The sequence below is a fragment of the Kryptolebias marmoratus genome, linkage group LG13 (assembly GCF_001649575.2).
Source record: "Kryptolebias marmoratus isolate JLee-2015 linkage group LG13, ASM164957v2, whole genome shotgun sequence".
NCBI classification, from domain to species: domain Eukaryota; kingdom Metazoa; phylum Chordata; class Actinopteri; order Cyprinodontiformes; family Rivulidae; genus Kryptolebias; species Kryptolebias marmoratus.
The window spans coordinates 19,860,185-19,887,584 of NC_051442.1; the positions used below are offsets into that span (position 1 = coordinate 19,860,185).

The 27,400-nt window shown below is 40.0% G+C and overlaps 1 protein-coding gene across 6 annotated transcripts in view; it reads right to left on the reverse strand.

Moving 5' to 3' along the window:
* Nucleotides 1-27,400, reverse strand: part of mtmr4 (myotubularin related protein 4) — a 43,057-nt gene that overhangs the window by 1,707 nt on the left and 13,950 nt on the right. For 4 of the 6 annotated variants that reach the window (XM_017412673.3, XM_037979025.1, XM_017412672.3 and 1 more), the window contains 17 exons: nt 20,861-20,950; nt 15,366-15,482; nt 14,276-14,305; nt 13,638-13,720; nt 12,322-12,488; nt 12,122-12,218; nt 10,319-10,432; nt 10,037-10,227; nt 8,033-8,161; nt 7,375-7,486; nt 5,933-6,128; nt 5,615-5,800; nt 5,198-5,368; nt 4,753-4,907; nt 2,326-3,763; nt 2,065-2,175; nt 1,847-1,935 (listed from right to left, as the gene is read on the reverse strand). In XM_017412673.3, the coding sequence (XP_017268162.1) occupies nt 1,847-1,935; nt 2,065-2,175; nt 2,326-3,763; nt 4,753-4,907; nt 5,198-5,368; nt 5,615-5,800; nt 5,933-6,128; nt 7,375-7,486; nt 8,033-8,161; nt 10,037-10,227; nt 10,319-10,432; nt 12,122-12,218; nt 12,322-12,488; nt 13,638-13,720; nt 14,276-14,305; nt 15,366-15,482; nt 20,861-20,950 (3,476 nt within the window). The remainder of the gene's footprint in view (nt 1-1,846; nt 1,936-2,064; nt 2,176-2,325; nt 3,764-4,752; nt 4,908-5,197; nt 5,369-5,614; nt 5,801-5,932; nt 6,129-7,374; nt 7,487-8,032; nt 8,162-10,036; nt 10,228-10,318; nt 10,433-12,121; nt 12,219-12,321; nt 12,489-13,637; nt 13,721-14,275; nt 14,306-15,365; nt 15,483-20,860; nt 20,951-27,400) is intronic. The other 2 variants (XM_037979026.1, XM_017412671.1) reach the window with 1 other exon arrangement.

The window sequence follows — 27,400 nt, forward strand, 5'->3', positions numbered from 1 at the left end:
GGACTGGACTTCCTATTTCAGCTGTTGTAATAAAGCATTTAGGATTTTAATGATCACATTTAAAGTCCTTTTCTCAAACACTCAGTAATGTCTACACATGGATGGTACTTCTTTGTATCAAACTTACTGATTAAAGAATTTTTCTATTTGTGTTTTTCTCTGGAAAGCTTCAGGTCTTTAGTTTTGGAATTATAAAAAAACCCAAAACTTTGTTGAGTGCCTTAAATATAAAAACATAATGTATCTTTAAAGTACAAGCTGCTGCTTTGGCAGAGTTACACTGCAACAAGCTGCTGCCAAAAATCACCCAAAACATTCTGGTAACAAGGAGTCCTGGAGGTTGATAAAACCTCAAGACAAGTATCACTGAAGATATAAGAAGACATAAATGTTCAAATGAAGAGATTAAGATTTGATATCACCGTTTTCCTTCTTCCTAAGATTTAGATGAAGCTAGCAGCTATTTAGCTTGGCACAAAAGCTGAAAACAAGTTTTCCCTCCAAAAACAATCTCATAATAATCAAAATAATCTCACCCATCTCTAAACAAAACTGAGACAAACCAAGAGTTATTATTTCTCACTTACAGTAGGTACATTATTATAAGACAGAAACCTGATGCATCAAAATGCTCATAGCCAACCACAGAGGGTGTTATCTTCTTAGGCTATACGACCGGATGATGGTAGAAGTTTTGCATCAGCTGTGCAGATTAGGGTTGTGCATTTCTGGCTTGCGGCCAATATGAAGCATGTCTCGATACACAGCCAACGATCACATTCATTAAAGATGCATACGCATCAAAAATCGATATAGTACAATTTAGCCTTTAATCACAATTAAATGTGTGTTTGGACTCAACATGTTCAAATTCAATCCAACAAAGGAATGATCCTACGTCAGTTATTAGGAGTAATTATTTATTACCTAATTAAAAAAATGGCTGCTATCAAACCGGTCTTGTTATAAAATTTGCAAAACACTTTCATAAACCCTGACTAACATTTAGCAAATAACTCATAAAATTGTATTTTTCAACAATAAGCCTTTTTCCAGGATATATTAGTTGATCCACAGGTTTGTTGCCGTTTCTATCACACTGCTGCAGTTCATTCTCCTGAACAGTAGGTGTCGCTAACAGGAGGAAGAGTTGTACACAGAAATAAGTGAACGCATAAATATAACAAGACTTTAATTTCTGATATTTTATGTAGTGGATGTCTGCAGAAACAAAAGGGCTTTTGCAGATTCTTTGTTTAATCATTAAACAGATTGGATTAGTTTTGTAAAATAAACTGATGCATCTAGATTTAATCACAGAACGTAGCTGCTCTATCATTGCATCTGCAATGTGCACATCCGTAAATAAGTACTACACTGGTTGATCTTTACATCCCTGGTGCAAATATTAAAACTTTACAATTCATATTACTGTAGACCATTAAAAAAAGAGAGATCTACCTCAAATGTGCCCTCAAAGTTTAGTTAATATACTTTATTTTCAAAAACATGTCAGTGTCTTTTGGTTTTGTTATTGTTGTGAACTTTTGTAATAGTTTTATTTAACATGATCTGTTTCATAAGAACTATTTCAACATAAAAAAAAAAAGGTTTTACAAGCTCCAGACAAGCTCGCTCAAAACCTGGGATTTATTCTGAGCTCTGTCAAACCGAGCAGGCGGCTCGTCCCTGTAACGTGTACTGACTCGAGGTGTCTAACCTCATATCTGCTGTGGCTGCAGACAGCTGACATCTGTCACTTGGATTTTTGTCACTTGTTAAGACATGATATTTCTGGACACAGACTCATACTTAGTGAGGTAAAAAAAATGTGATGAAGCTTCACCTGCAGTGATGACGTCTCTTGGCTATCCAGAACTCACAGTCACAGTGAAAACAATGGGAGGCCATGTGATCGGGCACCCACCTCGTGACCTACACACACACACACACACACACACAACAGTGCCTGAGATTAGGAAGTGCTGCTGTTCAGGCAGGTGAAGGAAAACAGAGGAGGGGAAGTGGAAACAGAAGCTCCATTAGTAGATGAAAGCTGCTGACCTCCGTGTCCCTGCGCTCTACTCGGTCCCAGCTCCCCTCAGACAGACGGTCCTCACTGTGGGTGGACAGAGAGTCCTCCTCGTTGCTGTTGTCTGACTCCCGCAGACACGTCTGAAGAGCAGAGCGTGATATCAGAAGACAGTAACAGAACATGTTTGGAAATAATAATAGTGAGGTAAATGTTTACACAATCCGCAGACAGAAAATCGTTTCAGGTACTGTTATCCTGAAAGGCTGAGTCATCAGTGAAAAAGTACTCACAATGTCATCCTCGTAGTCAATGTCTGGCTCGGTGGGAGGGGTGTCGTACTGTTTACTCTCTAGTCTCATCTGCAGCTGTCGCACCTGCTGCCGCAGCACCTCCACCTCCTGCTTGTAGCCAGCTTCGATCTGACGCAGTCTCTGCTGCACGGCGTCCATCGGCACCGGCAGCCCGTCATCGTCAAGGTAAGCTGGAGTCTGGGGTGGGGGTGGGGAGCTTGAAGCAGACAGTGAGGAATATGACACCGGCAAGAACTGATGCCCTGCCAGTGAGTAGTTGTTGAGGGCAGTGGCGGTGGGGCCACATAGGCCGTTGTAGCCCCTGGCAGCAGGCAGCCACCCGGCCTGCAGAGGGCTGCTGGGACAACACAGAGCCTCCCTGCGGCAGCACTGGGGCCCCGCGGCGGTGCTGAAGCCCTGTGCGCGCAAGAGTTTATTGGCAAGCCGGCGGCCCTGGTAGGTGTTGGGCTGCAGGGCCCGGATGACACCAGCATGGCTGCAGGCAGACTGGACCAGACCCTGGACAGAGTCCCAGTGAGAGCTGAGCAGGGACAGGTCTGAGAGCTGACTCTGGGGAGTTAGATGGCGAGCGGGTACCTGGGTGCAGTCTGCTGAACCTGTCAACATTCGCTCTCTACCCTTCACTACATCTGTCCTCAGGGCCTCTTTCTCTTTCTGGGGGGGAACTTGTGGCTCCTCCTCACTGAAGTGGCTATGGGGGAGGTGCTGGGATACAGCAGGTGGTGAGGTGGGAGGAACCTCTCCCTCATCTGTGAGAGTCTCAGTGGAGTCCTCCATGGGAGCCGTTTGCTGCTTCAGGGCCAACAGGATGGCAGGTTCTGGGAGGCCGTTTGTCTGGCCATCAGTGTGTCCATTTAGTAGCGAGGTGGGGGTGTTGGCTGCAGGTTGAGCGTTCTTGCAGGGGAGAGGTAAGCATGGCTCTGAATTATGGGTGGGTGATGTGGGGCTCTCAGCAGTCCTGCAGGGGCTCTCATCCTCCTCCAGTGGAGGTGGTGGGAGCGGAGGGTTTGTGATCTGTGGCAAAGCTTGGTGGAGGATTGGAGTTGGAGAGGCAATGTGCGAGTGTGCGAGTGTGTCGTTCGTACTGTCAGAAACAGAGGGGAGGGGTGGAGACGGCAGGGGCTGTGTGGTGAGACAAGGCTCCTCCAGTCTGTCTTCAGAGCCCTCCACTTCTGGGACACACTCTGGGTTCTTGTCAGGACCCTGATCGAACGATTGGTCCTCCACCCTTGTGTCAGGTGTGACGTCCTCAGAGCTGTCTGAAGATGATGAATCTTCCACAGCAGCTGAGGGCTCCAGAGCAGAGCGACCCTCCTGGCAGTGCTTATTGAGGTTAGGGTCACTGGACGTACGCGTCAGAGGCAACCCATTCTCCAAAGCTGACAGCAGGTTGTCCATGGAACGAGTCTTGGGAAGTCTATATATCAGAGATAAACATTTTATCTTTACTTTTGCTTTACTTTAATGATACACATTTACACTCCCACAAATAAGTATTCATCCCCTATGGACTTGTCCACATTTTGTCACATTAGAGCTGCAAGCTTCAAAGTATTTTACTGGGATTTTATGAGATAGACCAACACAAAGTAGCACATTGTTATAAAGTAGAAGGACAATGATACATGGTTTTCAATTTCATTTTTACAAATAAAAATCTGAAAAGTGTGATGTGTATTTGTATTCAGCTTCCCTAAATCAATACTTTGCAGAAACACCTTTTGTTGTTAATCCAACTGCAAGTCTTATACAAGCTTTGCACATCTGAAGGCTGAAATTTTTGCCCATTCTTTGCAAAATAGCTCAGTCCAGCTGAATAGAGAACATCTGTAAATTGCAATTTTTAAGTTTGCCACAGATCCTCAACTGAATTTTGTAACCTAACCCTGATTTCAACATTTCATTAACTTTGTATCCCTGAGCTACCTGTAACAAACCTCTGAGGTCTTCACAGAACAGCTGGATTTATAATGAGATTAAATTACATACAGATGGACTCTGTTTACGAATTAGGGAGACTTCTAAAGGCAACTGGTTGCTCTGGGTTTTAGTAAAAGGGGCTAAATTCAAATACAAGCCATACTTTTTAAACTTTTATTTTCAAAACAATTTTGACAACCATGTTTTGTTTTGTTGTGTTTCTCTGCCTCACAATTTTGCGCCAAATTTGTTAGTTTATCACATAAAATCACAGTAACATACTTTGATGTCTGTGGATGTAAGATGATAAAATGTGGATAAAGGTTTGAATTCTTTTGAATCTTTTTTCGAGACACTGTACACAACATTTACTCAGTTCTTCATTTGAGACTCTAGAGGGCAGCCTAACGCTTCAAAAGTCATCTTCCATTTTGAATTTGGAAGAAACTGACCAGTTTAAATCAGATGTGCATCTAGTAGACATACCTGTCCAGAGAGCGGGACGTGAGCTCGTCTCCTGTGACGGAGGGGGGCAGGTAGAGCTCCACGGACTCATCCACTGCAGTGCAGGGGGAGGAGGTGGGCAGGTAAACAGCTGTCCACAGCTGGAGTGCCCGAGTATGACAGACTGGCTGCAGCACCTGGCAGACGGCGAGTGACAAGGACAACCACAGGAGGTCGTTATAAAGTAATGATGGCGTCTATTCTATTACAGCTGCAGATTATTCTTGGATATTTGTTATGAGCCAACAAAAAGGAATAGATTGTCTGCTTTAAATTTTTTATCAAATAACTGGAAATTAAAGGTCTAATTATTTGTTTCTGAGCTTATTTAAAAGAACTCTCAGGATTTTAACAATTAATCACTATGCTGTGTTTCAGTGGAAGCTAAACAACCAAAAATGGACATTATTATAAAATCTGGTGTTACCACATCATGGCCAGGGACATAGAGGAAGTTTTGGAAGTTCTTGTTTCCTGTTCGAAGCAGGGACCACACGGAGCAGGCGCGTTTGTAGATGTTCTTCGCCTCCCTCTCACGAGCATTGTTGCACAGAAACGTGCCATAAAGACACGAGTATGTGTGCTGCACCAACTTGACCTGGACGGAAGGAGACAAATCATCACATTAGCACTTTTAGTACATTATTTGTCTTTCAGTCAGCTCAGAGTAGCAGATGATTTATGGGGAATACCTAAAAACAGAATATGTTCTGTCAATAAAATATATGATTTCATGTAATGCCTCCGAAAACCCCATCACACTTTTGAGGTTTTCAGGTGAAAATGGCCACATAGAACGTGTTTATCAGAAAGACAGACACAAGTGGAGAGGACAGCCACCCACCAGGAAAGCCTCATTGAACTCAAACAGGCAGGGGAACTGTTTGAGCAGCTGGTGAACACAGTCCAGCCACTGCAGGAAGACGGGACACTGCTCGCTCACATCGCCTGTGTTCTCCTGGTGGCCACACCGGTCCCCAAACTTGTGACCATAGTCTAACCATTCAGTCTCTACAAGCACCTGGAACCCCTGTGGGCAACATGAATTCAACACTGAGGATCATAGCAGCAAGTCAGTGGGTCTATATGTGGTATTTCATTTTGAGAAGAAAATACGTCAACATGTCTCCTAAACCCTGAAGTTTAAACCATGCAGACTCACCTCTAACGTCCTATAGTAGGGGTCCAACAGAATCTTGGCAAGGGCTACTATCTGGGGTGTGCGGTCCCACCCATCTGAGCAGTGTACCAGGACAGGCCGGCCTTCCCACTCCACTGCCGAACACACCAGAGTGGCTGCCTTCAGCATGACGGACAGGTGCTGCAGCCAACGGGTGCTCTCCAGAGCCGACAGCCAGCTGGAAAAACAACAAGACCGTGATTATATAATCACTAACAGGTACAAAGTAGCATCATAGAAGGTAGCTTTAACATATCTAGGGTATAAGTCCGATAAACTGGTTTAACTAACCCTGATAATGGACATCACATTAAGCAGAAAGACTAAATCCAAGCAGGTATTCAAACACCTAATATTTGCACGTCTATGTGAAAAGGTCAAATAAAAATAAATTAGCTTTATTAAAGCATAAATAGCTGGTTATTTTTACTATGACATAAAAAAGCAGATCTAAAATGTATAAATATAGAATAAATTAAATTGTTGTAAGTGCATTCTCATTTTTGGCCACAAGAAAAAAAAAATCTATTCAAACAAGTCACTGGCTTTTTGCTAGTGTCTAAGTTCACTTTTGGTCATCCAGATTTTTAGTGTTAAATAATGCAATAACCAAGATCCATTAGATTGCCAAATTTCTGTACTGATACTGCTATATTGATATATTTTTGAAGTATTGTGCAACCCTAGTTTTAATGATGGAAAACATTAATGCTGCTTCCCATTGATAGAACCTATGAGGAACATCTTTAGAGAACTCAGTTTTTGTTTGAAGCATTTAGAAGTTCTCGTCTGCTGAGTTTTGGGCTTGTTAGTTTTTTGCCCTGAGATGATTTGAAATCGGTGCCATTTCTCTGTCCACACACTGTCTTTTTAAATTTTTAAGAGTACAGATTGTTCAGGACACAGTGCTTTTAGATTTCTCTCAAATTGCTTTGCAGGAAGTTACAGCAGATTTACTGCAAAAGGTACCACAGTGCTACACATTTAAAGTCTCCTTGAGCCTTTCTACTGTATGGATCAGTCTCTGTCACTCTGTGGTCGCGTAGCGCGAGTTTTACGGCTCAGGGAGCTTCTGACCTATTTCTGTGGAGGACTCTGTCAGTACACACCGCCAACAGAACAACAAGCCTTAAAATAACACGTGACGTCTCAGCAGCTGGGTTCACCCATGTAGTTTATATATAACTAAAGTATCAGACGCTAGACTCAGATGCAGAACACACTGAACTCATAAAAAAAAAAAAAACACACAAGTTTGTGCTGTTGCTCTGTACAGAGACAGTGTGTAGGCCCAGCAGGAACAGGACAGCACGGTGGCAGCGTTCCCATTTCAGCATGGTGTTACTTTACTGCATCAAAACAGGGGAGGGAGGTGCAAACGAGGACAGAACTGCTCTGAGAAAAGGTCAAAGAGATCGACTTACTTTCCAGGATCTGGGATCTGACTGCAGACGGCCCTCAGAGCCTGGAAGCTGTTGCGAATGGCGTGGATGTTGGCCATTCCCATAAACATTACCTCACAGTTCGGATAGTACTCTAAATACAAACAAACAACTCAAATATAGGTCAAACTATTTAAACTTAGAAAGCGACAGACAATATACAGACACAACGTTCCTACTTTTTCACATCACAAACTATCAGGTTAGATGCTTTAAACCAACAAACAGCTTTGATTCACTGTTAAAGGGATAGTTCAGCTCTTTTTGTGAGGTTCTGTGGATAAGATACGATCAAATATCTGTTGCAGAAAGCTCTTTAAATGATGTTTTGCAAAAAATTTTAAAGTTATTTGCACAGAAAGTTGTCTACATAGAATCCTAGTTATTTCCAATACCAAATAATGTACAGCTATCTGTAGCACTTCCTGTGCAGAAAAAGCAATCTACAATAGGCAATATCATAATTATTCCTAACTATCCCACAGAACACCGGTTTAAAAGATCTGAACTATCCTTTCGAAAACAAAAGAAGTGTCTTTTTGAATTAGAATCACACTTTCAAATAAACACTCCAGATAGTGCTCATTAGTGAGGTTTACAAATGGAAATAATAATAAAAAAACAGTACAATCACACTCACCCTCGCATTCACAGCCTCCACCCTTGGCTCTGTTTGCCACTGCAGCGGTGTATGAGCGAGCATCCAGAATCAGCAGCTTCTGTGGGACAGTGCTGTCATCGCAGCCAGCGCCGCCTGTCAGAGAGGAGTCTAAGGAGGAAAAAAAAAGAGAAACATGCAGGACAGAGATGAGTCAATCAATGTGCTGATGAAGAAGGGGCGAGAGACTGAAAGGAAAAGCAGGAAGATGAGCATGATGAATAAAAACTGGCTACTAAAAATCCACATTTCCTCCTGATGATCAACACTAAAGATCTGCTTCATGAGGTTATCTCAGTAAGAGATGAGGGACTATTGTGGAAGTGAAGTACATCTCTACACAAAGCTGGTGAGTGGCACGCTGCCGCTCAGTGAAGACCCTGTACCTGCATCTGTAAATGTGTTAAACCCCTTTCAGCTCTTCACACTTTGACATATTTGTGTCATCTTTGAAAAGGGAAAAAAAAAAATCAAGATAATCATGTTTCAAAAAGCTGTAATGAGCTGTTTGTGTCTACAAGCTGTGCTGACAGATGTCCTACTTAGTGTTGATAATTTACCATCATATAAACCGATTTATATTCCAGTCACACTGATAAACAGCAGCTTTTTAAACTGCGGCATGTAATTAAAGAACCATGAAAGCAATGTGATGTCTGATAATTTACTCTTGTATAAACTAGTGACAGCGCTGAATAAATCCTACATGTAAAGGTAGAACCAATTAAAGTGAGGGTCTGAGGAAAGGTTATGAAGAATCAACATCCTACCTGTTGTAGATAGCTCTTTGAACTATCTCAGTTTGAAAAAAAATAATGTGGATTTCTGCCATTTTAAAACAACTCTAATCCCAAATAATTATATTTATATTATAGCCACTCATGCAAATGCCATTTCATAAACCTTTACACAGCTGTCAGCTTTACATTACACAATTCTGTGGTTATTTGTGGGAACAAATAGCAGCAACAGAAGTATGGCACTTTTGGTGCAGCCTGGGGTCCTTTCTGGGAAGAAATATATTATTTCTGCCAGAGTAATTGTGTAATGTAAAACTGAAACCAATGTAAAGGTCTTTAAAATAGCTTTTGTACGAATTACAATGACATTCTGAAGAGTGGAGTTGTTTTAATATTAAATCAAATTTGGTTTTGGCCGAGTTCGGACTAGCTGTTAACTCATCAATCTGATCTGAATCAACCTCTGTTTTTCGAAAAGCTAACAGGATGCTAGTTTTTTGTAACTCTTTCCACAGCATACCACAACAAAATGGGTGGAATATCACAGAAAAATGAGTTCTGACGTTTAGGCATCATGATCGGGTTGTTGCAGTTACCAAATCTCTTAGTATATAAGTATTTAACTGATGAATAAATTGAATAATTGGACAAAATATACTTTGTTTTATTAAATAATAAAAATGACAATCCTATATGACTGAGAATACAGAAACATGGCTTTAAAAATGAAACTTTGGTTCTTCCCTTTACAGAAAATACATTTTTTTTAACCGAAACTATATATCAAGAGTTTAGTTAAACTCAAGGTAAGTCTAATAAGTAAATGTTAATCCTAAATGTGAATTTTCTGCTTTGAGGATTAAATGCACAGACTGGTAGCTGACACCGTGGAGGCTAATTTGGTTTCATAATGGACACAATGTAAAGTATTCTGTCTTTCTTTTTGTTTAAAATAGCTCCAAAGTGAATCAGTTTTTCTTTTTTTGTGATTCTGCTTATTTTTCTTAGTTTTGTTGTTCTATAAAATCCAAACTGTTACATATCTAATGAAGCATAAACAGGTTCTGTAACCTGAATATTTCTGACAGAGTTGTATAAAATCATGTAGAATAAAAGCACTGAATCAGAGACTGCACAGTGAACTTTTTTACTGAGTTAATTGAAAAGTTTAGGCCTTATTTAGGGAGCTGAAATACTTTGGGAAAAAGGGAAGGTGTATTCAGTGTATTCAGTTTTTTTTATTTACCAAAATCACTGTCACAAGAGTCAGGAGCGTCCCCCCGCTGTCGGCTCGCTGCCGCCCCTTTGGCTCCCGTGTCCATGTGACAGGCTTTAGCGATGGACGTCACCAGGTACTCATCATCTGTGTTCCTCCAGCCCCACCAGCTAATCTCAGGCTGGCTGCAACGGGCAATCACTGCCCCATTCTTCTGATGCCTGGAACACAGGTTATAGAGTCAGTGAACACGCGTTAACTTGCAAGCTGGAGAAAAATGAAGCTCCGCCCACCGCGTGTCAGGAAACCTACCTGTAGACCACCACAGGGATCCTCTTCCAGGACCTGAAGGAAGCCACACTCTCCAGCTCCTTATCAGTGATCCAGATTGGAACCAGGAGCTTCTGTGGGTAGCTCGAGCACAACCTACAGGGGGAACGGCAGGTAAGAGGTTTTGTAAGGCTACGGTATTTTTCACAGCTCTGCAGCATCAGTAAGTCTCAGCTTTGATAGAAAACAAGAATCTAAGCACCACTGTGCAACTCCATCTGTCTCTGATCCCTGCTCTTTCTGTCCCATGATCCTCTCTTCAGTTCCTACTCACCTGCTGAGGGAGACACAGACATTGTGTGTGTGTGTGTGTGTGTGTGTGTATATGTGTGTGTGAGAGAGAGTAGGAAAATGAAATACTCTGCTGAGTCACTGGTCTCAGTAGGATGCAGCTTGTATAATTAGTCAGCTGTCCTGAGTGTCTCCCTCAGCAGGATGTGTTCTTATGGGTTCTTTACCAGACCGAACAACCTTTTCTTTAAAAAAAAAATAAAATAAATAAATAAAACAAAACAAAAACCAACATACACATACTCGTAAAAGATTTTGTTTTTTAGGTTTAAAGTCAGCGAATGTAGCTACTTCATTGAAATTTCAATCCTTCTGGCCCTCTTTGAGGTGTTATTTGTTGTGTTTGTGCATGTTTTTTTTTAAAACCTTTATAAAAAAAGAGGAAGAAAATAGAAGTTTGTTCTTTAGAGATTTTGTTGCTTCCATTACTATTGTCTGATTTTTTATTCATATTTGTTTAATTCAACTTTGAGTTGAATCTATCAACCTCAACCCAGAGTAAAGGTAGGACTGTAAAGTACAGAAGTATTTGAATAAAACAAGGAACAAATGAAAATAATGCTATTTAAGCCATTTGAGAACAGCATTAAAATCCTGAGATAAAGGTCAAACTAAACAAAAAACTAAAAACAAATGATTCCCTACAGCAATATTTTGTAATATTCCTGGTTAGGTTTTAGTCTGCTGTGGTAAATGCAGCACAGATCGGATGCTATCAGGGCCGACACAAGACTCTGGTCAGAGGGAATAAAGAGGTTAGCTGAAACTTTAATAAATTCACTATGGCATGCTCAAAATCAAAGCTCAACATATTAAACTTTATGGGTGCTTAAAAATCTTCAACTGGATACCTAGATGGTCTTTTCAGACCTAGCGAGGTCTTTGGGTCTTTACCAAGAATACAGTGAGGTCCCCATTTTGGGTAACAGAGTGCAACAGGTCATGGAGGATTTTCAGCATGCAGAAAACATCTGTAGCGAGGTTGCGGTGGTTCATTGTTGCGATGGCACCATTCATGATGTGGGACCCGTGCAAACTGGTTTGACTTGGTTGTGAAGAGTTTGAAGCAGGACTGGCCACCCTGACCTCCTGCCTTAGCTATGGCTCTTGGTGACAAGGTCATAGAAACAACCAGACAAAAACGTAACACCAGCTGGTTCAAAGCTCTGAAGGAATACACTGATCAGTACCACTTGTGACACTTTATCGACCTGGCCACCCTGTAATATTACTGCAATTTCCAAGCTCAGATTTTCCATCATTTCTGCTGAAGAGTATTAAGCTGTGCCGAAACACACTGAACTCTTCCTCACACAGTCAGCTCTGTTTGGCAACACTGTGATTACAACCATTCCAGCTCCAGTCTCTAAAAGATCTCTGAAATTCTGCAGCACAACTCATTTTCTGATCAGTCATTGTGAAATTTTGTAGTATTTTATACAGCCAGTTCCAGACGCAGTTCAGTCAAACGCCAGCTTTATCTGTGTGACATACTTGTAGTTGCAGTTGATGTCAGACACCCGCCAAACGTTCTGCGTGTCAAAGCCCATCCTCTTGACCTCCATTTCCATTCTGTGACGCACGTGGTCCCCTGCATGCGCACAAAACACAGATGGAGGTATAAATAAGAACATAAACAATCCCAAAGGGCAATGTTTTCTTCAACTTCACTGTGCGATTGTGGCCATGCGAACCTGGGCGACAGAGATGAGCGTGCTGGTCTTCATCATCGGCGTTGCCTCCCAGACACCACGCGTGATAAGCCAGGGCGAACAGGTCCTCCAGCCGGGACGGGTGGGCTATGGCCCGGTTCAGACGCTTCACCCACTCCTGGCACTGTTTGAATGTTGCAAAATGGCATCTGTGAAGAACCCAGTATGAAGATTAGAAGTATTAGAAATATCCACAATAAAAAAATTATTTTTACATTTGGTTTGGCAGATAAGCATGTATGATGAGCGCCAGAGTTTCAGAATTTAACTTATTTATTCTAAGGTAATAAAAACGCAGGAATTCCCATTATCGCACAGTTTTATATTAATTTATTAAACACAGCTAGGAACAGATTGGCTTTACTGTCACACAGTGCAAATCTAAATGAAATACAATCTGTCATCTTAGTTTCACTATTGAATAAAACAAGATAAAGACAAGAGGCGAAATGTTTTATTCTTGCAACTTGTGATACTTTGATATATTTTCAAAACATCTCGTGTTAACATTTTAGATAATAGAAAAATATGTTATAAAGCTTCAGGTTAAATAATAAATTTTAAGTCTTAAAATCAGAACTTTCAATCAGTCAAATACCAGATGAAAAGGACTGATCGAACGAGAACACAAGTTGGAATAAACTTGAAAAAAACTATTTTTTAATGACTACCATCCAACTCCTCTATTTTCTTCCACTGTGTTACTCGAACAACAAAGGAAATAAAGAATCAGGAAAAAATAGAAAGCCAAAAACAATCTGTCTTCTGACTCTCACTTAGAGCTGAACTGAAACAGGTGTCCGTTAAATAATACATGTAAAACATTTTTATTTTGCTTGAGAAAAACATCAACTTAGAGGCTTTTAAACACAATAGATTACTTACTGAGTTATGTTTGCGGTGCATTTTTCTATTAATCTTTTGAAATTTATATTAAACTGCGAGCCTAAAAACTGTCATCTTGATGTTAAGTTGAAAACAGCCTAACATCAAGAGTTTTACCATGCCAACAGTTTGTACCAAGAGGGAAAGAGAAATAGAAATGTAAAGCTATGATACTTATTGTCATGTATTCAGTTACTGTGAACATAAAGTGGAGAAGAAAATAAAGATCGCCGCTGGATTTAGGTTTAATTTATATAACTTCTAAATGAACAGTTATACCAACTATTTCTACATCTTTAATTATTAGATCTTAAGACAAGCTTTTTTATACGTTTTAGAAGTCTTGACGTAGCCGAATTGTTGAATTGGATATAAAGAAATAAATTCTTAAGCGCATGAGCTCATCTTCCTACCTGACAACTTTGGAGTCTTTGCAGATAATGTGCAGCTGGAACATATCTCTGCCTTCCACGCCTTCGATCAGCCTGAGCGGCACCTGTAGGGGGAGACAGAGAGCATCGACAGTCAGCCTGCTGCCAGGGCAGAAACACAGCTGCAAAAATGTTATCGCCTTCTGGCTCAGTTCAGACTCAGTCCATATGAGACACAAAGTGAAGTTTTAAACTCACTTCAGAAAGGGAACTACACTTGTTTGATACCCTAACTTGGCATTTAAATGTCTTATGATACTTAACAGCTGATGTCTGCTCTGTTTGCTGAAGCTTGGCAGTAATATGGTTGAATAAAGGTGCTGCTGAGTTTCACTAAATCACCCACATAACTCCACTTCTGACAAATTTCTATGCAAACACTGTAAGCATGTCGATACTTGTAATCTTTGAAAAAAAAACAGTACTTTTATTTGTTGTTTTTTAGAGCAATCCCTGTCCAACAGTCCTTTTACAGAAAATCAGCAGGTTATTATCACCACCCAGCAGAGTGTAGTTACAGTTTGTCTTAGTGCCTAATAACCATGCAGAGTGAAGAGGAGCTAACGGACCAGGCTGTCTAGACTGTGGCAGAGGGAGATGTTTTATCACAGGGTACTCACAGAGATCTCATTGTCCACACCTGGGTAGGTCTAAAACACAGTGACACAATGGAGTCAACACAAAGAGAGAGGGAGGGAGGACAAGACACAAGGAAATGAAAAAAAAGGAAAAAAAAATCTATTAAACTCAAATAACTTAAAAGACAAACGGGAAATGAAGAGTTAAAGGAAAGAAAACACCAAAGAGTGCAAGATGAAAGATAACTCGGCCAATCACACGTGTGCTACTTGCAGCACATGTCTGAAGCAAATGGAAATCATGGAGAGAAAGACAAACAGATGGGGGCAAAGGGTGAGGAAACAGCTTAGAAGTATGGGGCGAGTTGTGCAGGGAGGTGTGGGTGAGAGGTTGTGGCTCGCTGACATTCATGCAGAGTTCATCTCTCCAGCTAGAGGTCAAGGCAGGAGCCCCCACTTGTTAGTTGGTCACATTTAAACTCAATGAGTTACTCCCCTTCTCCTTTCCTAAGCTAAGACAAGTGAAAGAGGGGACTTAAACATCCAGGTAATCAGACCTTCATTCCTGTTTTAAAATCCCTGCCAAGATTTCCAAATACTGAATCCTTCTGGAGAAGATGACAAGATTTTGGGAAGGAGGAGGAATTTCACTGCCAGTGAGTGTAAACAATATGCCTGTTTGTGTTTGAGCAAGGCCTGACGTCAGCAGGAGAGGGCTGGTGGACCTCAGTGCTAGTGGGGGCCGGGCTTTGGTACTTGGATGTCACATCAAACCCTTTTTTTGTCCGAAGATCAAAAAACCCACCACTCCTGTGGTACAACCCTGATACAAACAACTTCATCGCAAATATGACGAAATAGGACTAAACCACCTTATGAGCGCCTCATCTACAATTCTCTTGAATTTTTTTTTTTCTGCCTTGTTAACAGAGTTACACATTTATACAATTTAGATGGGGAGGGAGAGAAAGTCTGCGTGTGTCCAAACTAAACACTAAATCCTCCTCTCTCCTGTGATTGGCCCCTGCAGTGGTGTGGCATGGCAGAAGTAGGAATTACTCAGACACTTGTGCCATTTGTACTGAAGCAAAACATTTGTGGTTCCTCTGCATGTTTACAGTCTGAGACTCACGTTGATGACTGAGTCCTTGAACTTGATGTGGAGTCTGTAGTTAGAAATGGCGATGACGGCTTCATCTGCACGGCCAAGATATTCCACTCCTTCCCCCTGAAGAACTGGGAATGGCACCTATAGGGACACAAAAACTGTGTTTAAGTCTATTTAAAACATTTTTCCAGCACCAGTTATTTGGCTCGTGTTTAAATCCTTTCAGTCCATCAGTCCTGTTTTAATCGCCTCCCGATGGGGTTGTTTGTCCCTGAGTGCATGTATCTGTCTGTTGGCAAAATAGTTCATAAAAACACTGAACAAATTTTAAGGAAATTTGCACAAAGTAATCACTGAATGGGAGTCAGTCCAATTCAAGATGGCATTAAAGACAGTATGCATGCTCAATCGTTCAGTTAGTACAAACACATGGTTTTACAGGCAAACCTTTGTGAGCACATTGAGCTGGTTACTGAGCCTAAAAGAGCAAGCAAACAAAAAACAGGACTGACTTTCCATTAACATTCTTACATGTACCCATTTCATTACAGTCACAGCCAAGTCCCAGCCTTGGCTGCAACAAGACCCCTACATTAAGGTAATTGGTTTCCAAGAGAGGTCGATAGTACTTTTTTAAAACATTCAGAGCCAGGGAATTATCTTTAAAAGCAAAGGGAGTGCATGTGTCACACAAGCACATTTGCCATCTTCTAAATAATCTTTTAATTTAGAAATAAACCAAAGCTTTTAACTCTTTTCTCAGAGCTCAACTTCACACTCACCTTGTGGTAAATGTTACTCTACTGCTCAACGGTGACGCCTCTTTTTAAAGAGTTAATTTGACAGCCTGAAATGGAGCGATTTTATACAAGATTATTCAGGGATTAGGGCTCTAATTTTACTGCATGTCAAATCATTTTCTTTCACTATGTACAAAAGTCTGCGGTTGATGTTCCAAAGTGAAGTTGGTTATTCCCACTCATTTTTGTTCTGGATGCCTTAAAACCACTGAGGATCATGGATGGCAACTCAGATCTTGTTTGGCCGGCGGTAGTGAGGACAACGGCGTTGCTTAGTGACAACATTAGCGTGTATTGCTGATTCACATGGAGCAGGACCCACCGGCGCATGTTGAAAAGACACCATGCAGCGGAGCAGATGGGATATTATCAGAACAATCAGGCAGGTTTAAAACAACATCAGCAACCACTGGTAAAGAGCACGGAGCCAACAATGCTGAATGTGATTTGTAGAATAATAAAGCAAGTTCAAAACTGCTCAGATTACTTCATCTATAATGCCAAAGAGAAAGAGACACCGAAAGTCTTCAATAAAAGTGTTATTGATAGTCTATTTAAGCACAGCTCCCTGCTGGTCAAACATGTCAGTGAGTCACATTATTGATGAGTGTTGCTTTAGTCGGGAGTCTGCAACCTTCACAATCGAAAGAGCCAGTCTTACTCCTTTAAATAAAATTTATCCAGAGCTGCAAAACTTTAAGCTTAAAATAAAAATAATACATCACAAGTTTGATAGAAATACTATAAATGTTACATATTAAAACCAAATAACTATGATAAACTGTTGACATTTATTGGTATTTTCATTCAGGTTAGTACAAAAAGAAACGAACTTATTAAAAAGAGGGGAAACATTTTCTTGTGTACGGCCCGGTGATAATATCTAAACAATAAACTAAGTAGACCCATGTTTATCCTTTCTACATTTAACTATCTCACTTTGAAATAATAAATCCTATACGTAGAGGAAAGATACAGAAATAGGCCAGTTTATTAAATATTTAATAGTGACTGACTGAGCTTTTTCTAATGAAGGCAGAGGCTTTCATTTACCTCAGCTTTTATTAGGTTTTATTAAAAGTAGGCCTTTACTTCTAATTCTTAGTTATCAGAATGAGTCAGCCACATTTTCCTAGAAAGACTTTGTTCAATGGCTTTTACTACATTAATCTGTGTTGTGTGTCCAAAACTATACTTTCTATTTTTTCCCCTCTCAGCAACTTGCCTCAAATATGTTAAAACTGTGAATTTGTCAGGTGGATTACAGAAAAAGATCGCACTGCACGGCTGGAAGTTGGATTAATGACGTGGCGAACACAATAAACTACTAGCGAGAAGAGATCGATACGTTTTACTCCTTGATTAGTTTCATTTTGTCACAGAAAATTGTTTTGTCGACATCAGTTTGTTATAAAGCACATTTAAAACCATTCAAGTTGGACCAACGTGCTATACAATAAATACAACAAACCAAAAAAAAATAAAAGCACAATTTCAGTAAAACTAAATAAAGCTGACAAAATAAAAATCAATGAAATTGAACTAAAAAAAAGTAAAAAGATTAAATTTCTGTTTAAAAACACAAAACAACAGAATGACATGTCAAGCTCTATTAGAATCAAATACCAATGAAAAAAGTAAAGTTTTCAGCAGATTTTTTTTCCCACATATTTGCAGAAAATTAGAGAGATCTGCTGAAATTTTCTTATCCAAAAACCAAACCAGGGCAAGTAAGGTTTCAAGCAAAAGATGCTGCCTTAAAAGATTTATATAAAAAGTGAAGCAGCTTAATGATTCTGATAATCTTGAACTGAACCCGAATCCCTTCGCCGAGACATTAACCCTGATTGTAGTACCGGCGTCTGGTCAAGGCCACCACTTATCTTATATTTCTAGACCCTAGAGAGCCTATATTTATATGAAATGTATATTATGTTTTTTTGTGCCTGTCATTGCACCTGCTGCTGCTTAACTGTAAATGCACACATAAATCCAAACAGAGAGCGGGGGAAAAAAGGACAGCTTAACCTGGGAACTGGAGCACATTGTACTCTGCAGTCAGACATCTGAGCCAAATTTAGGTACCAGGCCTCCAGTCTGAACGTTTTTAATTTTAAAATTCATTATCGGCAATTGGCATGCTTTAATAAAAAAAATATCTGAGCTAACTCTAAAGAGACAAGAGAACAAAAGGCTGACAAACAAGCAGAGCTGAAAACTCAAAAGTTGCTAATAGAAAAAAAACAGTCTTGATAATGTTATGTTATGAATGATTAAAAAAATAATAAAAGCAGCACAAACACAAAAAATAAAATTTTTGTTTTGTATGCGCAGCTGAGTGATTGGGGCCCAGTTTGCTTCAACAGCAGCAGAAATGACTAAAACATGATCGTGCAGCTTCTGAGTGCGAGTGCTTTTCTACTGAGGGAGAAACCCAACACGTTCTGGTGAGACTGGCATAGTTAACATGCTGTACGGACTGGGAGCTGCATTAACCAAGCTGCGCTCCAGAAGTAGGTGCATGAGTCACGCGCAGCCGGCAAGTGCAGCAGAAGATACTGTGTCACGTTTCCTCTATGAAGCCTTCAGCAGCAGAAAGATGAAAAAGAAGGGGGGGAGGGAGCAGAGAGAACCATGAATATTGCTCACACTAGTGAGTCGTGACTTCTGCTTCAAGCTGCCTGCATGTCAGGGCATGCACACACAACTCTGAGCGTACAACCGCGGTCTGCAAATACAGAGCGGCAATCTTTAAATACTATAGGTGAGGGGAAGCCTGTGATTTGCTCGCAAGAAATGTGTTTTTAGACACAGCAGATGCATGGAAGGAATAAATTTAAATTAAAAGCGCAAAAGCATAGACAGAAGGTGTGACTGCACGTGTGAACGCAGGCAAAAATGGAGTCAGAGCGTGCAAGAATATAGAAGTATTTGCCTCATTAGACTGATACTGATCTGAATCTATGCACACTTCCTGGCTGTAAGCCTTTCAAAGCACGGCCCTTTATAAATAAAAACACTTTGAACAGGCTGAACTCCCTTCAATTCATTGCAGTTCAAGTGGAAACATGCATTGATGGAAACCAACAAAAAGAAACAGCAGAGAATGACCCCCGGCTGGGTGGATCCCTACTCCCTCCATCTTTTCTTTGTCCAGTTCTCCACACACACACACAAGGTTCAACTCTATTAACCATCAGAAACTCAACACTACAAACGAAAGAGCAAAAATTACCCATCACTGTGTAACAGACTAACAAGTCTTTGTCACTTAAGTGACCTAAATGCTGTTCAGCTGCTCTTCTTTAGTCTCTCTACTCTCCATGTTTGTATTTGTAATTATTTCTGTCATTAACATGTGTTTTTCTTTGTCTTTCTTCCAAGAGAAACTACACCTGAACCAGTCATTCTATGTTTGTCTATCTTCTGTTCCTGTCCTCTCTGACCCCAGCAGATGACTGCTCGTCCTGAGCTCAGTTCTGCTGGAAGTTTCTTCCTGTTTAAAGGGAGTTTTTCCTTTCCACTGTCGCCAAGGTGCTGCTCAGGACAGGGGACTGAAACAAAGTAAAGATTTGATGCAATCTGCTGCCTTCCTTTGGCGTTAGAGTAATCAACCTCACTTCATTGTGGGGTCTGAACCTATAAAGTTCAGACTCCTGCAGTAACTTCTTTGCAGTCACTGCACATCTTTCCACCCACTGAAGTCTCAGGAGGGTGTTTTAGAGTAAAACTGAGGTGAAACTTGAAGCCAGTATTGAACACAAGGTCACAATCTGAAACTACAAGTCTTTGTCTTTTCATCAGACTGTTGTTGTTTATTACACAGACATGGTGCTGAGTGTTACAGAACAGAGGACTGTCCTCTGGAGCTGAATCTTCAATAAAACTCAGCAAGGTCTGCCTAAAGAAAGCAAAGGTTCAGAATATCAGAAAAACAATGAATTTATATATTGAATAAAAATACATGGATAACTGCAGAGGTTTTATATTTACTGTTACTTGCAGTGAAACAGGAAGAAATCGGAGGGAAAAAACTTTTGTTGCTTTTCCTAAAAGAAAACTGTATTTTGACATGCCGATGCATTAATTTAACTCAACTCAGTGTTATTTATACAGCACTTATCAAATACAGAGGTAACTCAAAGTGCTTAATCTAAGAATAAATGTAATAAAAATAAAAGAAGCAATCAATTTAAAAGCAATAATTTTACTAAAAGGTAGAAAACAAGAATTAATTTGTATATTGTCATGCAACTTTTGAGACAGTTGTTAAGGATTTTTATGTTGGCTATCCAGGTGAGTGTTGTAAAAAAAATCCAGTTTATGCAGTTGTGCTGCTGGACCCTCAGTGAATGGATCTGTTATACTGGATTCTCACAGCTCAATTTGTCATAACACTTTATTTTACAGACTTTAATAATCTCTGATTATATGAGACAGGTTTTGAACTCTAAACAAGAATAATGAACATACAAGAGTCTCTCTAGTTTAGATAAAAATCTCTTTTTTTTAAATTTTCTTTTTGGGACAACCGTGTCTGTTTTCTTCACTCAGGTATTGTTTTCCTAGGCTTATACTGATTCACAGGTAGCACAGAAACCAAAAGGGCATCTGTGAAAATTATCATAAAGACAAGGAAAGCTGCACTAGTTAAAATGAATTACTGAAAAAATCTGCTGAAATAACAACCGATCTGTGTCTCGAAACATTTCGACCCACCTGAAGACTCTCATCTTCCTTCACCAGGTCCTTCTGGGGGAACAAGTCTTTTGCTTTGATGTACTCCAGACTGGGAGGCCCTTCTTCACCCTGTTTGACATAAAAACAGACCAGAGTTAGACAAAAATATCTCTTTCATTATTTACTTACACAATATACGGTACATATGAAAAATAAATAACAATATTACATATATACTAATAGCAACATCAAACGACAGAGCAGAGAAGGGGCTAAAGTTAATAATTTAACTGTGCTGAATTAAGCACTTTATCAGGAAGGTTAGCCTCTGGTATAGAAATGCATGCCAGGGAAAATTTCACAACCTGCAGCAGCTGTGTCACAGACATCACGTAGCAGATTAAAAATTGACTAAAGGAGGCCTAAAATTTCATTTCAATTAGGAGCGCATGACTTTGTGTGGTCAATGAGGCACAACTTTTTGATGTAAAGCTCAGTATTAAACAACATTTCTCTCAATAATGAACAATAATAATGAGGGAGGAGCGTCTGCATATTTTTATTGCTTTTGCTTTGACACTGCTCAAGTGAAAAGACGGCACTGAACAAACACCAAAGACCTTTGTGACTTTGTGTTGCAGTCCTGCGCAAACAAAGACGAAGATAATTGGTAAAACAAATCACACCCTTAATTATTTTTTTCGCAAGTCATGCATTGAGTTAGTCTTTAAACGGAACTAAAATAATTTGTCTCTTTTGATAGCCGTGACAATCATCGAATCCAATGTGACCAGAAATCTTTCTCACAACTAATACAGCATCTGTTCTAATGGATTGGTTGCTAAAATTAGACCGCAGCTCTTTAAGAGGCAGAAGTGAGAAGGAGAAAGGAACAAAAGAGGTCAGTCGATGCTGTCCTTTTGCAGCTAAGGGCGCCGGTGCCCTGCTCTGACTGAGTAAATACTTATCAGGTCAAACTTCAGGGACCCCCCCCCCCCAAAAAAAACCCAGGAGACTGAAGGATGTTTCAATGCTAGTTATTCTTTTTTATTCAGATTTAAAAGGCTTCCTTAAATGGGTTTTCTAGAAGAATTATCATCAGTATTTCACATCATAATTGAAATGTAATTTGCAAGAGTGTCCTGTTTCTGAATCATATTATCTGTAGATTAGACAAACTATGGGCAAATTGCTTTTTGTCAAAACGACATTTTATAAAATTATCATTTAAAATCTCCTGAGTGGACGTGGAAATGAGGCATTTCAGCTCTTCAGCCGGTCATTTTTGCAAACAATGCTGCCTTTAAAAGTGTGTCCAGATCAAGAACCCTCTGATTGTTATAAGGGCTGTAAGGCCCTCTATGGAGTGGTTATAAGGATCTATGCATTTGCTTTCGCACTGCCAGAGGAACACACTGGTTGCGCACTGGGTCAGCAATCTGCATGGCACATCACATATGCATGTGACTTTCACCAACAATAACAATATCAACAGCACCCTCCATAGTTGGAGCTGTGTTGACGGTCTTTGATTTCATTTTTGTTTGAAAAGACTTTGAAAAAGCACCACGAACATTCAGAAGGCTGGAGCTGTAAGAACCAAGACTCATACGACAGATCAGTCTACTCTGAGCTGCACACCATCCAAGAAGAGCAAGTCATAGTAGAAAAGTTAATAAGCTTCAACTTTGCAAAATCAGTTTTTCACAGCGCTGGAAGAGCGTTCAATCTGTTTTCCCAATCAATGTACGTTTCTGTTATTGGCCAATCACAAGCCCTTACATGACTCAAGAGACCCTACTGAGCTAAGAAAGTGCCTACTCTGAAGGAGGAGCTAAAAAAAGACCCATTAAATGTAGTTATAAAGGACTACAAACAACTATCAGTTCCACCAGTGTGGTGGGGAAACTACCTCAAATGGTTATAAGGGCTATTAAGTCATCCCCTGAGGTCCAAAAGCTCCTATTTTGGGAGGGCATTTTATATAAAAAGATCCAAGATTAGGATGATGAGACACTACACAAATGCAGACTACCTAAAGAAAGTAATTCTTTCTGCAACTTTTACAAAATAAATTCTACTAAACATCCGAGCTAATGGCAGTCAAGGTGGTGGGAGTCAAGGCTGTGCCAAACTGTTCAGACTCAATAAAACATCCTCCAAAGCTAAGTGCTGTCTGACAATACTGAAGGCATCAACTCAAATTAATGTCCTTTGGTTCACAATAAACTCCCATTTCCATAAAAGATATTTTAAGATCCTCTGCAGAGTAAATACTCCAACTCTGTTTCTTCCACTTCGAGCCTGGCCACTTTTTGTCTTGTAAAAGCAGTTAAATGTTTACATTTTGAGACTTATTTTAATTTTCATATTATTTTATTAACATAAATGTAAGTGGTGACAACCATGTTTGGTTCTGCACGAGCCTGAAGACTGAAGCACCCCCCCCCCGATCTTCTGACCTTTGACTTGAGTCAGCTCCAGCATCAGACTAATGAAACAGCTGTGCATCATTAATGTTACTTATTTTCATCTTGGGAGCAGGTGAACCATAATACAGTAGTCACCAGTCAGAGCATCCCCTGAGGTTCAGACCAGTACATGCAGATCTCAGATACTTTAATCATTCTGCCATTTAAGACACAGTTTACTTTCACATTAACAAATCTGTGCCATTTCACATTACCTCGACCAAAAACCTTTCGAACTCATCAGTTTAGAGCACGCACTCACTTTTTATAAACACACACAAGTTCAGATTCAGTGTGGCTGGTACATTAGGCTCCTTGGCTCCAAAAAGCTCTCTCCACCTGATATTACTTGGCACCACTAACTTAATTTTGTTATGAAGCAACCCTGATGTTGTATTCTTGAAAGAACATAGCGTACTTTGAAGCTGATGTAGAATTTGCACCGCTCACAAAAGACAGCTAACCAGACAAGTTAATAACACTTTATTTAAATGCCTAATAGAAAACATCAGGGGGAAAAAAGAAAAAGATTAAAGTAAAGCTAACCAGACATCAGTTTAGCAGGATGAAGGGCAAAATGTGTAGAAACAGCAATTCTTCTGCAGACAATTTTGATATTTTCAGCTTCCTAAAACCTTTAGAGGACACCTGGTCAAGACTACTGTTCAAACTTCCCTTTAACAAACACAAGCAGCAAAGAATCCTCGCCTTATTTCTTTGGTCCACTGCAGACAATCATCTTACAGCGGATTAACGGGAGGAAATGCTCAGACTCCCAACACAATCTCAAAGGAGCAGCACAGATTGTCCTGCGCCGGACACATTTTTTGCTTCGTCACTGCTCCGAGTCACAACCCCCTCCCTCACTGTTGTTAGGTAAAAAAGCTGGAGCTGACAGCCATGTGTGCATTCACACATGTGCCACAAGCATTACACAAAAATGACCGTCAGAAATGATCCCGCATGTAGCATTATGACATGCATTGTCAAAAACCCTCTCGGTAACAGTAAGAGGTGCTGTAGCTGCTGAAAAGATGGCCATGACAAAGCAGATTGTGTATGTGTGTGTGTGTGTGTGTGTGTGTGTGAGGAGGGAAGCAGATGCAGAGCTCATTTTGCGGCAATACTAAAAGGATTTACTGACCTCATAATGGCACATGTGAAAACAAGTCTCTCTGAAATGTCTGCATGTATGGGAATGAAAATATGAACTTTATGGACCATTTCACATATCAGAGACAGGATTTGTGGACAGACCTAAAAAGAGCTGGCACAGATTTTATTAATAAGTGTCTGGTTGCCATAGCAACGACCACCACTTATTAGAGATAGAGTCCCTCCCTCTCTCTAACAGTTTGCTGTCTTTGCCAGATTTACTTAATCTGACCGGAGCTTTGTTCCCGAGTTGTACAGATTAGAGAAGCACAACACGAAGGTGACCTGTGGAAAATGTGAGCAACATGCGAAAACATGTTTGCTTTTTACTATAAAGTGATGTGTCGTGTCGGGACATTTCAAATGAGGCAGAAATAACTTGGCTCAAGGTCCAAAAATAATAACAATGGAGATAAATAAAGTCACTGGAATGTGATGAATGGGAGCGTGAACAGGGCACCATGAAAAGCTGTAAATCTCACCTCGAAAGGGTGTTTTTGAGAAGATTTGGGAGTAAAGTCCAAGTAAAATCAATTCAATTCAATTAAAAAATACTTTATTTATCCCAAAGGGAAATTAAATGTTGACGTAGCTCATTTAAATCAAGGAGTTATTATAGATGTGATGAATGTGGGCAAGAAAGATCTCCTGTAGCGGTCCGTTTTACAGCTAATCTGAAGAAGCCTTTGACTAAAGAGACTCTGTTTTCCGATGACGGTCTCATGAAGAGGATGGTCAGGGTTGTCCATGATTTCCTTGATTTTATGCAAAATCCTTCTTTGCATCATCATCTCCAGAGGTTCCACAGTCATCCCCAGAACAGAACCAGCCTTCTTTATCAGGCTGTTGAGCCTTTTTAGGTCCCTGGCTCTGATGCTGATGGCAGAGGAGATGACACTCTCAACAACAGACTTCAAGGTTTCCAGCAAGATGTTGCTGGAAACCTTGAAGGATCTAAGCTTCCTCAAGAAGTACAGTCTGCTCTGCCCCTTCTTGTAGATGGCTTCACTGTTGAGTTTCCAGTCCAGTCTGTTGTCTAGATGAACACCGAGGTATTAATATTCCTCAACCATCTCCACTTCTTCTCCCATGATGGTAATAGGGTTTGATCTGACCCTGTTTCTCCTGAAATCTACAATCATCTTCTTTGTTTTGTTCACATTCAAGATGAGATGATTGTTTCCACCTTATTATAAAGATCAGGATGAAAAGATGGCAGAGTGAGATGAATCTCTTCATACACACTCTTTTTCTCTATTCCTCTCTGACCAGATAAATATTCCATTGACCGACATGTTCTGAACAATCGATCCCATTTTAAAGTTGCACCTGGACTGTACCCCACAAAGACAAAAAACTGAACAAAATACTCTTAAATAGGAAAAAAATCTTCATGTACTTATTCTTTTGATAAATATAAAATTATTCAACTGTAATGGAATGATTTATTATAATCTCTGAAACAAAAGACAAGCAAAGAAATGACTAGAAGCCACCTAAAGTAGAAACTAATTGTTTAGCATAAGATCATAAAAAATCTTGATCTTTGTACTGATGTTAAATGTGTTGCATTGTTCTGTTTTAGTACTGGATGGCTTACTCAGAGCTACGTGATGATGTCAGGTAAAAAGTTAAAAAAGGTACCAAAACAAATGCAATACAAACATAAAGCCTAAAACAAATCCCTAAAAAGTCTTTAGTTTTACTTACACTTATAATTCTTTTAGGTAGTGAGCATATGATCTGAGTCATGGAAAAATCATAACCAATTCAATTAGACTTTTTATAGCTCCACTTAGTGTAGTCAAAACATTGCACAGGGATAATAACATGGACCAGTAACAGTACATGTTTTCATCTTTCCCCCCCTCCCCTAAATCATAGCAATAGTGAGGATGATGAAAACACTGCAGCTCCAATCCCCCCTTTGGCTGGAGAAGACTGACAGAGCTGTGATCCACTGAGGCAACAGAGGACGTGGATACTAAATTATACAGACACTGACGCAGAGCAAAAAGTGCTGACTCAGTGGCACCACAGACATGTTTAAGAGAGATCATAAATTGTGCAACGCCTGGCCACAACTGTTTACATAGAAAGCAGAGGGAAAAGGCAGCAATGAGAAAAAAGGTGACAAATAAAAAATGTGTCTGAATAGCAACCTGATAAAAGTTTCTGTTCCTTTAAAGAAAAATGAGCAAATGTCCTGATTTCCAAATGACATAAACAAGATTCACCTCTTACTTATAATTTTTTATATAAAAGGTTCCTAATTATTGTATGAGGCTTTAAGCCATATTGGTCTAATCTCTGGTTTACAATTGTGTTGACGTTGGTAGAGCGAGGCCATGGCCAAACCTCCAAAGTGTGCACTGTGGATCTTAATGGAGCTGTTCTTCTTTCATCGTTTTTGTTTTTACTGATCATTTAATTTTCCCTCTATCCAAAATGTGTCTAAGTTCAGCTTAACAATTGCCCTTTCTCTTTCTCTCTCTCAAGCAACTGTCTAAAACAAGCCCAAACCACGGATGAAATTTGACCATGTTGTAAATAAAAGCGGGTGCAACTCGGACCTGAAGCTATTGATAAATGATTGTTTTGTTGCTAAGACCCAAGTATTATGATTTAATTAAAATGATTAGGTTGATTCGCAGCCGATTATTTAATTTAATCTGTACTTGATTGTGCTTTAGTGCTCTACTGAATCAGTCCCACCTTTTTAACCCCCTCTGTAAACACCTGCCAATAACTGTTGACACACAGCTGGTAAGCTGGAGCTGAAGCTTGTCAGGGTAAAGAAAACATGATCATAGATGTGCCTAAATCATAGCAAAGTGATGACACACACAAACTGTAATAAGACGAATTTGAAGGTGGTAGTGTCATATTGTTTATATCGTTTTAGTACAACGCTTCTGCTCAGCTGTGTTTAGTGTTAATTAGCAGATGTTAT